This window comes from Pipra filicauda, unplaced genomic scaffold (genome assembly GCF_003945595.2).
Source record: "Pipra filicauda isolate LSUMZ 115617 unplaced genomic scaffold, ASM394559v2 scaffold115_size4368891_pilon, whole genome shotgun sequence".
In the NCBI taxonomy this organism is placed as follows: domain Eukaryota; kingdom Metazoa; phylum Chordata; class Aves; order Passeriformes; family Pipridae; genus Pipra; species Pipra filicauda.
The window spans coordinates 997884-1014438 of NW_024103607.1; the positions used below are offsets into that span (position 1 = coordinate 997884).

A 16555-nucleotide genomic window follows, 5' to 3' on the forward strand; every position below is an offset into this window, starting at 1 on the left:
TGAGCTGGGGACAGTAGGTCTCCTGAAAAGAAATTTTCTCCTGAAAGTCTCTCTTTTCCAGCTCCTCCTGTCCCAGATCCAGTGATAGCCCTGCCAGCCCTCTGTTTGACTATGAGTTATGTTGGCTGCACAAGCTTTTCTGAGTAAGGTCCACTAGGTTGGTGCAAAGGTCTAAGGGCCTGTGGCGTAAGTTATGGACCAGCACTTGCATTTGACACTTTTGTCCTCCAGGCATTTGAGGTGGATGGGCTTCAGTGGCACAGGCTGCCTCTGTGGTAACCAACCAACAGCATGTTCTTAGCACATCTTTTGTTGCAGGCACAATGTGGTAGAAAACCTTATGCTGTACCTTATGAATATGATTTCATCATGCAACAGGAAAGCATTCCTCCAGGGCAGACAGTGGGGGGCGAGGAAAGAAAAGAGGAAATGTTCTCTGTACAATTGTATTTTGAGAGGATAAACATTACAGTGCACTATGTATTGTATTAATTAATGATAAACAACCTGCCCTCATTGCAAATTTGTACAACATCTCATAGTGTGAAAAAAACCAAACAAATTCTATTTCTGAGAAATAGCACCATACGATAGTTTCAACATTTCAGTTGGCACATTTGTAAAAGGCAGCAAGAAGTACAAGTGTCCAACAAATCTCTAAACACATTTATAATTATATTGAGTCCCTGGTTTTATTGTCCAGATGATTTTCTTCATCTTCATCCACCAATCAATGCGAAAGTCAATAGTTCTGTCTTTATATGTATAGCATCTACATGAGAAAAGAAGTGGAGACATACTCTTTGATTCTCTTTCTGCTCTCTGAGGAGAATAAGCACTCAAAAAATGTGTTTTGATTATAGAACATCATACCGTGTGTGCCTTTTGCTGTTGGAAGAAGTATTAAATCCTTGTACCTGGGGAGGATGTTCAGCGGCACTCCTGTTATCAGGCTGCGCTTCAAAAGGAAACAACTGACGAGGTGAGGACAATTTAGAATGACAGTCAAATGCTCTGACTGATGCATGCAAGGGTGTTAAGTTGTTACTATTACAATTAGTCCTACATTCACCATTATTTGCTTGGATTATGGAGTCTTGTAAGGCAAAACATTATCCAAGCCAGTAATTGAGAAAGCCAGCCATGACCACAGAGCTGTTAGGATAATTACTGAAGTATAGTATTGTATTCTTTATTGATGCTATTTTAAAACCTGTCTTCACAGCTTAAGTCTTTCAGGAGTGCATTAAAAACTAGCATGTTTTAACAGAGCTTTGTAGCTGCTAAAATTGATGCTATCTGTATGGAAAGTACTCTGTGGTTTTTGAATTCTGCATAACTAATTTATTTCTTGGCACCTGTGTGGTCAGACTTGTGGCTGAGTTCGACTTTAGAACCTTTGATCCTGAAGGTATCCTTTTCTTTGCTGGAGGCCATCAAGACAGCACATGGATAGTCTTGGCATTGCGCAAAGGACGGCTAGAGCTGCAGCTGAAATACAATGGAATAGGGCGTGTGACGAGCACTGGACCTCTTATCAACCATGGCATGTGGCAAACGGTGAGTTCAGACCATGGCTGAGGTCCAACCGCTTCTTGGGTTCTACCAAGTGCAGATAGACTTTGTGTATTCTTGAGATGCTTTTCCAACCTATCTATCCATTCAATGCATACGAGTATGTTATACATTCTAAGGTGAGAATGGGATGTTCTTCTTAACAAATTGAATTATACTTTATATCCATTGTAATACAGACTGCATCATTAATTTGCACAACCAGAGCAACCATTTGCACAAACAGTGTCTTTGAAATACAGCAGTGCTAACCTGACTTTATGTCAGCTTGAGAAGATGCCGTCTGGGTGAGGACTGGAAGGGAGTAAGAGGGAAGGAACTATGTCTGTTCTTTTAAGGAAGTTTCCAAGTGTGTTTGGTCTATGGGGGTGTGTGTGTAGTTGCTTTTGTTCATTTGTTTGTTTGTTTAGTCAAGGGGCTCAGATGTCTGAGGCCTTGACAAATGTCTTATGCTACAGTATCCTTTTTATAAAGTCTTCAAGTTTGTTTATATACAAAATAGACAATTTCCCTTGTAAATATATTGGGGTCTGTTATAGAATCATAGAATCATCAAGGTTGAAAAAGACTTTTTAAGATCATCAAGTCCAACCGTCAACTCAGCCCAATTACTGTAACCCCTAAAATACTCTGTTTACTAACAACATAATCCCAGCAATCTCATGAGTTTGTAAGGATTGTAAGGATTCATGTTCTTCTTGATGCTCTTGCAGAACATTGCCTGGTGATTTTGGAAGCATTATGATCGTTACTGTTTGTGACATGATCATTAAAAACATCCTGTAGTGTGATCCACAGTAGATGAGCAATTTATATATGCTTTCTCATTTCTGCCTTTTCCTCTCCTTTCATTTTTTTCTTACTTAATTAGTTCTTTTAAGTTTGTGTGCCTCTTGGGGAGTGGGCAGGAAGTTCTCAGCTAAGTTGCACATGAGACAAATGCAGATACTGGTAATTGTGAATAATTTTCTGATTTACATTTTTTAGTATAGAAAAATTATACGTTAAAGAAATAAGCAAGGTAGGAAAAATTTTATTCCTGATGCATAAATAAAGAAGACCTTGCATGCCATCACTGTCAACTATTGACATTTGGTAATGTTTCCAACAGTTCCGTTACTGTCAGTGAAACAATTTTAGATTCCAAATGAAGAGCTGTAGAGGTTCGGTGAAGTTGTAGATAAAATGTGTGACATGCTGTATCTTTACATGTAGGAATAGCCTCAAGCCAGTTCTTACTGAATTTTATGGTAAAATTTCTAATGGTTCTGCTATTTTGAAATATGACAATTGTAATTTTCTGCAAAGAGAAGATGGTGACGGAAGATGTGAAAAGCGGAGTGGATGCCACTGGCTGACTTGGAAGTCACAAAAATCAGCAGTTACCAAGCTAATCCATTTAATACCAGAGCATAACATACTTGTTAAGTGCCAGACTTCATTATGAAATAATTACAAACTATCCAATGTTAGTTTGAGGGGACACAGCTGAAATGTATTTCTTCAGGGAGAGAAGGCAGGATGATAAAAGTAAGTATCATGTTTAGGCAAAAATTATTTGCCTCCTCCCAGCCACCAGTGTCAGGGCTCTTATCCCAAGGTACCATATTAACCAAGAACTTGCCTGGCTGAGTTGCTAAGGCAACACACTCTTTGCACATTTTCTGAGAGGTTGTATAAATCCCCTCAAAATCCTTCCTCAAGGCTTTTTGGGACAGTACAGGTCTAGCTGTGGGTGCCATGTGGTGCAGGTGGACAGGACCCACACTGATGAAGGGGTCGGGGTGCCCTTGCAGCCAGCAGTGCTGCCCTGCACATGGGTTGAGCAGGGCCAGGCAGCTGCCAGAGACACAACATGGCATGAGTGGAGGAGAGAGCAACATGCACTGCTGGCACAGGAATGCTTGCCTGGAGCAGGTCAATGGCCATAGTTCTGGCGACTGTCTCCAGAAGTGAAACTGCTTGATACTGGCCAAAGGCAGAGGGATCCTCCCACAGATGAACAGCAGCAGGAGGAAGGAGCCTTTAGTCTCTTGACTTCATGATTGACTCGCCTCTGAGTCTTGGGATCCTGCTTGCATTGTTGGAGTGCTGTTGATTACTCCTTTCTCTGCTCTGTTTTCTTATTCCTAGCCTTCACCCTACAGGTGCTTGGTTTTCTTCTGTTTGACATCCAGTGTCACCCATCTCGAAATGCCATTTAATCTGTATGGCTGAGTGATACACCTATAAATATGTTCCTCCATTTTATCCCCTCTCACTTTTCTCCTTAGAATGGTTTTTAATTTAGGAAATCCTGTCAAGGAGGGGTTATTCCTTTTTGTCTGTCTCTTTTTATAAAACGTGTAGCCACACTTTTCGTTTTAAGTGTGGACTTTTGTGTGCTTTTCAAGCTCACCTTCTGTAAAGCACAAACCCAAAAACATTCAGAGGTAACAGTCCAGACTCAAATACAATTTAGGAGCTTTAGTCTGGGCTTCAGTTTGCACAAAATCAAGCCTTTAGTTTTGGTTAGACCTTAAACAGAGGAGTTTGGATACTTGGGAGAACTTTATAGGGGTTATAAGAAAATAGTTAATTTGACTATGCAACTTTCAGCAGATGGAAAAACAATGGATATTTAAAAGCAAAACATATGAAAAAGCAGCAGCAGTGTATGACTTCTGGTCCGTTGAGCAAATGCTGCATACTTTTATGGAAATATGATGGCATTTTCAAAACTTCAGCCCAGTATTTCTACCTAGGTACTTTCTCTGATGTTGATTCCTTCTAAGCTATTTTTAAATGAACATTGAACCAGCATTGAAAACACAAACAAGCAAGCCTCAGAAAAGACTTCTAATGTAGTTATTTGTGCATAATCCAGCTGGATAAAGTGGCACGTATGAACTGATGATAGTAGAGGACACACTCGCCTTCTGTTTGTTTTGCATTTCCAAAAACAGTCATCATTTTGTCTTCCTTTCAGTGTTCAGTTTAGTAGCACTCTGAGGACACAGTATGGTTAGCAAAAATAATAACTTAACTACACTGTTAAATGTCAGGACTGAGGGTTGAGCAATCACAAGCAGATTCATATTTGGCTTTAACCCTGTGTCTGGCTGTAGCTCTGTCCCTTTTCAGTGCTGTCCACTTGCTTTTCAGCAAAGAGCAGATAGGCTGGCTATGTGCTACGAGCTATCCAGAGTGTGAATCCAAAACACAAAGCTGACTGCCCTTATGGCTAACCATAGGGGAACCCTTTGCTTTAAGAACTGCGCACCTGAATGTCCCCCAGGATACTAACTACTGAAATGCTTCCCCTTTTGGTTTGTAGGTGATGGTGGTGCACCAGCAATTAAGCTTTGAATTTAAGGAACATGAGCTTAAACAGCTAGAGGGCATTGTGAAGTAGGCAGAATGTTATTTCCCAAACTGGAATTTATTAAGAGTTTTTACAGGGATTAACCCCTCCTCCGATGGAAGTTTTCACTGATTTGGGTTTACTTGTACTAATGACCAGAAGCAGCAAAGAACTCAGAATAATTTTTTTTTATTTCTATGTTATTACTTGCTACACAATATAATAAAATTTTAGAAGGCCCTAAATTTTGGTGGCCCTGCAAGTAGCAGGATTTCTTCACAGAGGAAGAACAGTATGGGCACTACTGCAGACAGTATTTCCTCATTCCCATTTGCTCTGTGACTGCCCAGTGTCTGTGCTAGGTACAGGGAGACAGTCTGTGCCAGTTCCTGTGGCACTCCATACCCTGGTGCATTAGGGCAGTGGTGACCATGACACCGAGCAGAGGTGTCCGAGTGAGTTTTTAGCTAGATAGCCTGTGTAGCTCATCCAGTTGGGTGGCTGCCAGGACATGTTCCCACCAAGCAGACTTTACAGCCTGCCAATCCCCAAAAAAACCCGTTTGAGACTGGCTTGTGTGTCTCCATGGAATGCAGTTAGGAGGTGTAGGTGCCACTTTAAACAAGCAAGCTTCAGGCAAATAAATTCACATCCTGTGAGATATGGCACAGAGCAACACACCAGGTGTAAGCAGTGTTCTAGCAGTATAAAGCAGACTCTGCTGGAATTCACAAGAGAAGAAAAAAGGTTGATGAGAGGAGAAAAATCTGTGAATAATCTTTTCAACTATCAAATTAACTAGATCTTCATTACTGAAGACTAAGGTCCAAAAGGAGTGTCCAGGTATAAATCTGCTCAGACCTGTCTTCCTTTGTGTTACAGCCACAGAGCAAGAGCTCAGCATGGCTGATAAAAGCAATTTTGGGACAGCTACTCAAAATGCAAAGAGAAGGATCCTCAGGACCTGGCCTGCTAGCAGGGAGAGGGAAGAACAAGTCTAAACAGCCTCACAAATAGATAATTGGTTTTATACAGTGGCTCATGGGTGGAGGCAGCATCTGGGTGTCCCAGGAAACAGAGCTGTATGGATGAAGAGTGAGTAGGTGGAGTATCTGTCACAGAGTGGGAAGAAGTTATGAAATAGCAGAGGTGCACTCCTTTCTCCTTCTCTACAAGAAGATTGGGTTATCTTCTGCTATAGCCACAGAACACCCTGTTGGTAGCAGGACCCAGGTCCCAAGGCAGCAGAATCTCTGCTGCTGTTCAGCAGCCTGGTGCATCGTCTATATGCTTTGCCTCCTTCTCTCCCTCTGCAGAGATGGATGTTTTATTGTGCTTCTCTGTGCAGCCTGGTCATAATTAAACTTATAAAATTTGTTTGAAATTTCAGTGGTAATAGAATCTTCCTAGAAGTAGCTCTTTGGAGACATGGAGGGAAAACTTGCAGAGGCTTTTTGAGAGAAAAGCCATTGCCTATTACATGTTTTTATTACCATCTCAGAAATCACATCATCTGTTGTTCTTTTTGCAGAGGTCAGTATTCAAAAACTGTACCTGGAAGGCCTTCTGCATTATATTCCACTGGTCCAACGAAAGCCATCTTGTCTGTCTTTCCAGCTTTTCTTTTCACGTGCAGTTGCAATAAGAAGATTCTCATTAATAACTCGTTATTGCATTTACATTTTGCATAGGGCAACCTGCATATGTCACATAATCATTCCATTCATGTTTTTCTATAGCTGTTTTGAAGTAGCTGGACTGTCTTCACTGTTAGGGTAACTGCAGGTTGCTTTCTAGAGTAAAGATTTACATGTCAAGGTCGAATGTAATTTAAAAGGTAGACAAAGAGGCTTGGGGACAGAAAATATTTTTCTGTCTTGGGGATTTCAGTGGCGGGGTCTGTCCTGTAGTTGAGGCTGCAGATATTAAGTTCTTTTCATACTGAATTGTTCAATTTGGAATTTTATTTTTTCAGATCTCTGTTGAAGAACTCGAAAGAAATTTAATTTTAAAGGTCAACAGGGATGCAGTTATGAAAATAGCTGTCTCAGGGGATCTGTTTACTCTATACAAAGGAGTGTATCAGCTGAATTTGACAGTAGGAGGCATTCCTTTCAAAACAAAGGACCTTATTCTACCCGTAAGTATAGCACGATCCCTCATGCTGCTTTGTATGCCAGAAGGGCTTGATTTCGTCTTTTCTGAGAGCAGTTCAACCTACCCTGAAACAGGTGGAATTGTCACCTTCTGGATACAGCTTTCTCTCCATTAACTGTAGCAGGAGTGTAAGCTAGTAGCAAAGGTGAGACTCCTGATTTTTTGATTGGTAAGTTTGGGTGAGATGCATCCCGCCTGTACAGTTAGGGCACAGCAAAACTGGAGCACATGACAAAATTCACTGTGGTCATATGGACTTGGAGAGCATGAGTGGCCCTGGGGGAGGTGGTCAGTGGGCACTGTCTCTCTGTGAGGGTGCCACTGTGCCTACTAAGCCTGGAAACAATGTTGGGGCACTTTTTGTGTTGCGACCAAAGTTTGTGCTTCACGTGTATTGTATGACAATTTTGCTGCTTCTGTTTGCTCATTCAGTTTAGTGAGATCTGAGGAAAAACAGCTGCTTGTTTTTATTTATTTCCTCCTAATTAAAGTAGGTAGGGCGTATGAATAAAAGTTAAGGCACTCCTTTGGGTGAGATTAGATGATTGCTACATTTCTGAAATAGCTGCTGCTCAGGCTGGTTTGAATGTCTACCACACACAGAGTTAGCACCTTGAAACTCTAATTTGCATCTCTTTATTTCTAAATGAGGTGACAAGCTTGTGGCTTGTGACTGGGATTGTAGTAGCTGAGGAAGGCTCCTGTGCTTCACAGGAAGTCATTCAGGGCCGCTGCTTGTCTGAAACAGTAAGGTCAGGGTGGGGTCTGAATCTAGGATTGAGAGCCAAAAACTCCTCAGGTTTTTATCCTGGCTCAGACACTTAATTCTCTCTCTCCTTCAGTTAAGTGGGAATAATGGCGCTGATTTAGAGGCTTTACATACTGTCTCATGTTTTAATGCTGAGATTTCATACAGGATAGCCTAACTAGAAGCTGGAAGGAACAAGGCGTGTGAAGAGTGGTATGCCTGTCTTGTGGCTCAGGCACCCCTCCTTAAGCCAGAACCTAAAAACATACTGTGATCAGGTCTAATGTCTGTCTTGTGTGTCATGCAGGCTGTTTGCAATGACACAAAGGATTGGGGTTTTACAGTGCAGAATTATGGGAGTTACAGAGCTTTGGTGACAGATCTTTAGAAATAAGTTGCACTGATTATCTGCATCATAGGGGAGATTACAGAATCAATACAACCAAATCAGCACCTGCACTAGCTAGTGTCCTTCTGTCCTGTGGAGACAAACTGAGCTTAGGGGAGTTTCCTGGGGAATACTGAACACTCATTTGCTTGGGGTTGCAGGATTGAGATTGCTGCCAATTAGTTTGCATGTGCGTAATGCGTCAAAATTATTTCTATTTAGTATCATAACATAACTCAGTATTTCTCTGCACCCAGTTCTTCTTCACTGAACAGCAGTTTGAAGCATGAGATACTGCTTTATCTTCCTAGATAAACCCTCGGCTGGATGGTTGCATGCGGGCATGGAACTGGCTGAATGGGGAGGACACCTCTATCCAAGAGACCATAAAGATGAATGAAAAGATGCAGTGCTTTGCTGTAGCAGGACGAGGGTCTTTCTATCCTGGCCGAGGTTTTGCTGTGTTTAATCTTACTTATGGTAAGTAATTTGTTTTTTTTTTTAATTTCTGACCTCTTGTCCTGCTATTAACCATACTCGGTTTATAAACAGTGTAAAACTTACATGTATGCCAGATTCACTGTTCATTGATGCACAAAAGACTGGCAGCTGTGGATGGAGAGGAATAACTAAACTTGTGATTCATAGCAAAGGAAGTCCTATGAATGATGGTTAGAACTGGTGTGAATATGCCCAGCATGGATTAGGTTCGCTCTGTGTAGCTCCAGTAATATATTTCACATCCAGACTGCTTCTAGCTCATCCTCAGCCCAGACGGGCTGAGCAGCATCTCCGCCAGCAGCTTAGGTGCTTCCAGTCCTTACCGCTGTTTCTGCTCAATAGGGAGAGCTGTAAGCCATAGTGCTGTATCTTGAGTTTATGATGGACAGAAAAATCAATATTGTCTGTAACAAAATGTCTGAGGTTGGGTTCACTTTTAATCATGGGGTGGCATTAGTTACACTTGGGTCGAATGCACTAAGCTGATACAAGCTGAATGAAATTGTCATAGGTAGAGTAATAACAAGTTTCAAACCCGACTTGTCCATACTAATGTGGCACTCAGAAAGGCACCTTTTTATTCTAGATTATTGTATTTGTTTATATGTGTGATCAACTGTCAGTGTTTTTGAACCCACACAAATGCTGACCACCTGTTTCAGCTTGGCATGTAAGTCCTCCTCTTCAGGAGCCATCTGTTCATCGTTACGTGGATTTTTCTGCTGTGCCATTGTAAATTAGGGAATATCAGCAGTCTGTCATATTATTTAGCACATGGATTCAAAAATGACAAAGTAAAGACAAGCATCTGAAGTGCAGATGACAACACTCAGCAGAGATAAGGCCTCAGTACCCGCATTCTTTTTTTCTTCAAACAATAATTCTTTATTTTGGTTTTTTTTTTTTTCCTTCATAATGGTAAGCTTTATAAAGAATGAATTATTGTATTTCAAGGTGTGGTGAACCAGCGAAGATAATACTCCTATGAAGGGAGGTTGCAGGAGCAGGATTGAGATCTTTCTTTGTAGCCAGCACTACCTTTTAAATTACGAGGGCACTGAGGCAGTAAGAAGATACCAGAAAGTTTAATTCACGATTCAACAAGTGAAATAAAACATCCCACACTTCTGGAGGCTGGTGATCAGGAAGTATTTGGTTAGGTGATGAGTGTAGTATGCTTACAAATTTTTCAGTTTAATACAGACTTTCATAGAAATGTTTCCCATATGTCATATTTGGACTTAGATTCCTCAGTGATCTTTGGGCAGTCAAGAACGATTAAAAATTGGGTGCCCTACCTTGCAGCAGTTCTTTGAGTGTGTTGCATTGACAGCCATGGGAATTTGAGTATTTCTTTGTGATAAAAAAGCTCAGCATTATCCTTTGACATTCTGAAAAGCAGCAGAAGGCAAAAGGTAACAAGAGGAAACTGATGCCATTTTCTTCTCTGATTTTATGTCCAGATGCTTTGGAATGATTTTTTTTTTTTAACAAAAGAAATGTGGCAATCCCTCCATAGGCTCATCTGCCTGTGCTCTTCTCTAGGGAGAAATTGCACAGCCTACCCATTTTACCTGTTAGTCCTATGTGTGTCCTGCACGTTTTTTTTTCTGCAGTGCAACCTTCTTCTGGAAATGAAACCAAGAAGAACTGGGAAATAGAAGTAAATGCTGTAATTCAACCAGCAACAGATACTGGTGTGCTATTTGCTCTAGTTACGGAAGAAGCATCTGTCCCTTTATCACTGTCTCTGATTGACTATCACTCCACAAAGAAACTGAAACAACAGGTACAGACGTAAGCATTTTTCTAGAGAAGGTTCCTTGCTGTTCTCTAGGAACTGAAAATCATTTTCAAAAACAGTTATCAGGTTTACTGCCTGCCTGTTTATTTGCCCCACCAGTTCAGAACATGGTCTGAGATAGCAGTGCTTGCCTGACACCGAAGTTCTGCCTCTTATGCGTACGTGTCAGACACTATTAGGGGGCTCTTTGCAAATGTGCTCTAGGTAAAAGATGGAACTGCTCTCTTCAATGCAGGCATATTTTACTATTTTTTTCTGGCACAGAAGCTGTTTAGTGCCATAAACCAGAGATTTCCATTCTCTGGAACTCATCAGTAACAGTCCCAAAGTAGCCAAGGCTTTAGGTGTCACTCTGGGTGCTGTGAAAGGCCAGTTATGATGGACTGCTGAAGCTACTATTTAATAGTATTCATAATAAAGGGCTAGATTCTGGCATTTCACAAGGGTAAACCAGGAATGATTTCACTAAAACCCATGAGCCAATTTTTCATTTATAGTCAGCCGACAGCTCCAGTTGGCTTGGTTCCACTGCAATGTAACAACCTCTGCAAGACCCCCTAAGAATTCTCTCTGAGAAGACACTGGTTTCAACCAATAATTAGTTCACTGGTTCATTGGTTTTTCGTCTGTGCAAATGAGTTCATAACACAATCAGCAAGAGTAATAAGCCTAATTCTCTGGTGGCTCTGCAAAATGTTTGTAATAAAGGCCACAGTGGGGTACTGGATAAGTGTGGCTAGTATATTTCTGCTCACTGCCTCTTTTTCTTTCTTTCTCCTGCTGTTCAGTTTATCACTGTGGCCTTGGAGAACATAGTTGTATCCCGACTGGCAATAAATCTCTGTGATAAGAAGGAACACTCTGTGGACATCATCCTCAAGAAAGATCACTTATCCCTGAAGGTAGATGGGATAGCAGGAGAAAGTGAACTAAGCATCTCTGAGTTAGAGGACAGTCTATCTATCTTGGAGAGCTCTTTGCAATCACCGGTGAAGACATATGTGGGAGGATTGCCAGGTGAGCCTCCAGTTTTGTACCATGGACCACAGGCTCCCAACTCGCCTTCCTGAGCTGGATGCCAGGAAAACCGTTTCTGTTTGTGCAAGTTGTGAGCCTCCTTCTCTGTTTCTTCTTGAGCAGGCTTTGTCTGCAATGCAGGCACGTGACCATAACAGATCTGGGGTTGGACTTTTCTTGAAAGATTGTGTCCTTCTGAGGACAGCTGGAGGCAAAAATAGCAAGAGGAAGTTTTGCTTTTTCAGCAGTAGGAATGATTTGTCTGAAGGATACCTGTAAGCAGGATCATTATCTTAAACCTGGTAAAATCCATAGGAGCTGGACCACAGGCCCCTGCAGTGCTTCATTAATATAATAAACCTGTGAGAGCATTCCTTGAGAGGAGTACTAGGGCCTTGCATTGTTTTGACTGAAGCTTGGGAAGCCCAGTGTGGTTATTTTCCCTGGCTGATGCTCTCTTTGAACTGATCACAGCACTCCACAGTTAACAGATTGCCTCCCAGCAAAGGGTATGTAGGGCACAACCAAGGGCATACCACCATTTATAGTTTCTCTGGCTTTTCAGCAACAACAGGGCTTCTTCTGAGAGGTCAGTTTGCTCCTCTGTTCTGAACCTGAAAGACGAAACTTTTATCTGAATTGTGAATTTTGGCCAAGTTTGGGAGTTTGTTTCTTGTTCTGGCTGAACTGGTTTATCAGTCCCTTCTGCTGAGGAATGCAGTTCAGGAAACACGTCTCTGATGCACATGATGCCAGCACCTAAGCAAAATCTTGCCCTTACTTGCCCAAGCAAGGGAGAGGCAGCAACATTGGCCTCTTAGTAGGTGCTGAAGCAGTCAGGCTGGAACAGAGTGGCTGAGGTGCCATGTGTACTAGGACACATAGAGTGGCTTTTCTCACCATGAACAAGAGTTTAAAGAGTATTTATGCTGATGATGTAAATGTCTCCTAGTCACACCTAAAAGGAGGAGACCAGATACTCTGGGACATTCACACACTGGTAGAAAGAAGCTGAAGCCCCAAATGTGGCATTTTCCAGTGTCAGATTGAATTGTCCAAGCTGGCTATTGCATCAATATAGGACACCTACTTTCTTTTAAGTAGCTCTCAGATGCACAGCAGAGGGTTTTATAGCTCAGAAAACAATCCCATTCTGTCCCTATCCCAAGTTGTCTATGATTTGGTTAGACTAACTGTGCTGGGTGAAGCACAGTTTTAATTATCCAGAACTGAGTGTGAGATACCATAGCTATGGCTGTTTAGACCCAAGTGGCATCTGGAGGTTTAGCTTCTTTTCCCCCTTTGATCTGTTTTGCTCAGTAACAGGAATTTCTGCCAGTGATCTGCTTTTGCTATTGAGAGGAACGCAGCACTTGCATTGAGAAACCTTGTCATTTGCCAAACAAATAAACATTTCAGCACTTCAGTTGGATTAATCATTCTGGGTTAAATAACTATACCGAATGGTCAGATCTAAGTGAGTTTGGCTCCTTCAGATTTTGAAAACATTACATAGTTTTTGGTTTTCCTGGCTTCCATACCCAGTGGAAAAGAACAAAGTATAGTGGTCACACTTAATGTCTTTACTCCATTTGCCACAAATAAAGAAAGAATTCTAGGATCCAAGTATGTAGTATGTCCCATCCTCAGTACAGCTAATATTGCAAATGTGGAAGAAATACTATGGAGAGTTTCAAGAGATAAGAAAGAACATGTAGGTATTTATTACATTTTCTGTAGTCTTTTCAGTTCTGGTAAATCCTGAATTATATAATTTATGTGATGCATAGGTGTTTTTTCAGGAAATGTGCATTCCACCAGGTGAAGGAGCCTTTAAACTAATCTTCCAGATCCTTACAGGACCACATTTCAGACAGATCCATTTCTAATCATAACAGAAAATTAAATATTTCACCTGATTTACAACTGTAACACAAAGAAAAAATTTATTTGTTTTTGATAGTATCTTACAGATTCATCTGAAAGCCCACACTGTCTTACAGTCAGCCCTGTGGCACATGTAACAGCAGTCTGCATGATTCCTTAGATGAGTCTTCAAGGTGTTAAGCCACAACTTCAACTTCTTCTGCATCAAAATTTAGTTTACATTCATGTGAGGTGTTACGGAGATGCCCCCTTCTTTTAAGCAGACTTCAAAGATAAAATTTGGGAAATAGGGAGGAATAGGTAACTTCTTAAGTTAACTTCTTAAGTTCTTAAACTATAGTTTAAGCAACTACTGAGGAATGTATTTCTCACCCAGGAAGCTGAAAAATTTCTAGTATCTCTTTGTGGCTTACAGATTCCCCACAAATGTTCTTTCTCTCACTCAGTCCTAGACACACTTTGGGCTGTGTCTGATCACATCAGCCTCAAATTTGGCCCTGCATGTCTCCAAGCAGAACCTTTTAAATTTCATATAATCTTGGGTCAACAGGACAACCTATTGTTAGAGTTGTCCTTGCTTCGGTGTAAAGATAAGGGGTTTGTTTAGCTACCTGCATCACTGTGACGTTAAATAATCTCTGAGACATTTACTATTTTCCACTGCACAACCAGTTTGATTGGGTCAGCTTTGAGTTGTAAATAAACTAATGACCTTTGGGGAAGGGTAGAGGACACAGCTCACATAAATTTTCGTGTCGTTATGTTACTGTGTGGGGTTAGTTAGTAGTAAGATTGACTAATTTCTCTAGTCTGTTGGACTGTACTTGGTGTCTTTTTCCTTGCTATATGTTTTCTGCCTCTGATAAACTGAGTAAAAGTATGTCACCAGTGAATATCCATAGAAAAAATTAGTCTCATTAATCTGACCAACTCAATAGATGCATTCCAACGCCTTTCTGGTGAAGGCCAGCAACCTCCTTGTGCGTAGTCCTGGTAAAGATGAGTCCAGCAAGTGATAGAGGCTGCGTATAGGAGGTGCTTTGCTGTCATAAAGTTCTTTCTATAATCTTTTGGCAGCTATTTTGAAGAGAGGGAGCATTAGAGGAAGGCGTAACAGCTCCACTAAAGACAAAGTAGAGGGTTCAGAGATGGAGAGGGGGGAAAATATCGAGATGGAAAGCAGTGTGAACACAGTTGTGCAAGTGGAGTGAAGCCTTGCTGCTGTGCAGCACATGGTTTTATCAAGACTGGAGGACTTGCAAAGATACAGAGCAGCTGAGGAAGGGTTCATTCTGGGAGAAGGGCTTTTGTGCACCAGAGCAGATGGTGTTTTCCCCATGTCTGGGATTGTGCTCTTGCCTTCTGGCGAGCAAGACAGGAGGGAGGTAGAAATCCTGGGATGGGGAAGAGGTGAGTTTAAGTTCGTTGAAGTAGTAGTCATCTGAGCATAGGTAGGGCAGGTATTTATTTAAAACCAGCCATGAGAGATCTTTGTCTTCTCTTTCCCACAGACGTTCCTGTCACTTCTACTCCGGTCACCGCGTTCTACCATGGCTGCATGACTGTCAAGCTGAGCAACAAGGCACTGGACTTAGATGAGGCTCTCTACAAGCACAGTGACATCACCTCACATTCCTGTCCTCCAGTCGAGGCAGGTCTGTAGGTACCACTACAGTGCGAAAGTTTTATACTCAGAAACTTTCAATGCTTTTTTTTAAAGATATAAATTATTCAGATCTACCGCACTGCGTGTATAGTTTCTCTTAAACACTGAAGTTATGTAGGAGCTACTGATCCTTATGTCAGATTGATTATTGAAATACTCTTTGCTTTGAGGTTTAAAGGTTGTAATATATTTGTAAATAGTTCAGAAGACTAATATTAAATAAGTCAGAAGTACAGAATATACCAAAAGCGAATGTTATCTTTAGACTGTAAGAGACAGTTTTATCTGTAATGTGCAAAACACGGTAATATATGAGTGTGGACTGGAAGAAAAATAATAATTCTGTATTTTTTTTTTATTACCAAACACTGCTTTCTGATTTGCAAAATACGAGAGAATAAAATATTTACATACAAGTTTTTAATTTACCTGTACTGAGATTTTTCTGTATTCTGGTATTTGGAGATAATGACTCAGATTATGCCTGATGTGGAGATTACAGTAGTGGGGGAGTGCTGTTTGGTTGGTTTAGTTTTTTGTTTGGAGGTGGGGGGGTTTATGTGCTTACATCTGTATTATATATCTGCTCAGCTGGAGAGCAAATGTTTTTTACTATTCTTATAGCTAGAATTTCTCTTCTCTTTCTTTCTCTCAAAGAAAACTCAGTTGTGACCTTTACAAAACCTCTTGGTCAACAGAAAACAAAGTTGGGTCAGCAGGAAACATTTAGAAGAAACAACTCAATAAGTTGAAAGCCACATGGCTTTTTTGTCGGTAGCCACTGACGCAAATGATGAGGTGTCAAGAATTGGGGAATATTATCTGCTGATGACATATTTTTGCTGCTGAACTTTTAGGTTGGCTCACTCACTGTGACCCTAGTGGGAGCAGAGAAGCTTGAGCTGTGAGAGTTAGCCAGGCTGAACTACAGTGAGGTCGGAATATACCTGAGGGTTTACTCAGGAGAGGTTGTAGAGCCATAAAGTGCATTCAGCTTTTAAATTGGGCTGGGCTTTGCCTAGCCTGCTCTGAGCCACTTAAATCTTGCTTTATTTGATCCTTGTCTTGCACCAAATTAATAAACTGAGCAATACAGGTATATGCTGTGGTGCAAAATCCAAATACTGGATGGCTAATATTACACCATGCTTCAGAGGGCTAATGTGGAAAAGATCTAATTCTACAAGGTCTTTTATAAATTATTCCTGGTCATTCATCTCATGTTTTTCCTAAGCAAATATGGAGATGACACATTAGTCTAATAATCCACATGTGTGGCAACATCTGTGACCAAGCTGTGAAGATGTAACTGTCCCAGAGGAAAAGATGAAAGAGTGGGAAGACTATCCCAAGCATATTTTCTGGCAAGGATCCCTGCTTTATTTAGCAGAGAAGAGGAAGGTATTCTATTAGCCGTTAGACAGCATGGCATCATAGCGCCATGTCATGACCAAATCAGTCAGCAGTAA

General features: G+C 41.1%; 1 protein-coding gene across 1 annotated transcript in view; it reads left to right on the forward strand.

Moving 5' to 3' along the window:
• GAS6 (growth arrest specific 6) overlaps positions 1-15510 on the forward strand; it is a 41796-nt gene extending 26286 nt beyond the window's left edge. The window contains exons 9-15 of the mRNA XM_027743503.2: positions 864-982; positions 1371-1560; positions 6894-7058; positions 8523-8691; positions 10329-10501; positions 11305-11533; positions 14932-15510. Coding sequence (XP_027599304.2) covers positions 864-982; positions 1371-1560; positions 6894-7058; positions 8523-8691; positions 10329-10501; positions 11305-11533; positions 14932-15083 — 1197 coding nt within the window. The 3' untranslated portion in view covers positions 15084-15510. The remainder of the gene's footprint in view (positions 1-863; positions 983-1370; positions 1561-6893; positions 7059-8522; positions 8692-10328; positions 10502-11304; positions 11534-14931) is intronic.
• The last annotated feature ends 1045 nt before the right edge of the window (positions 15511-16555 follow it).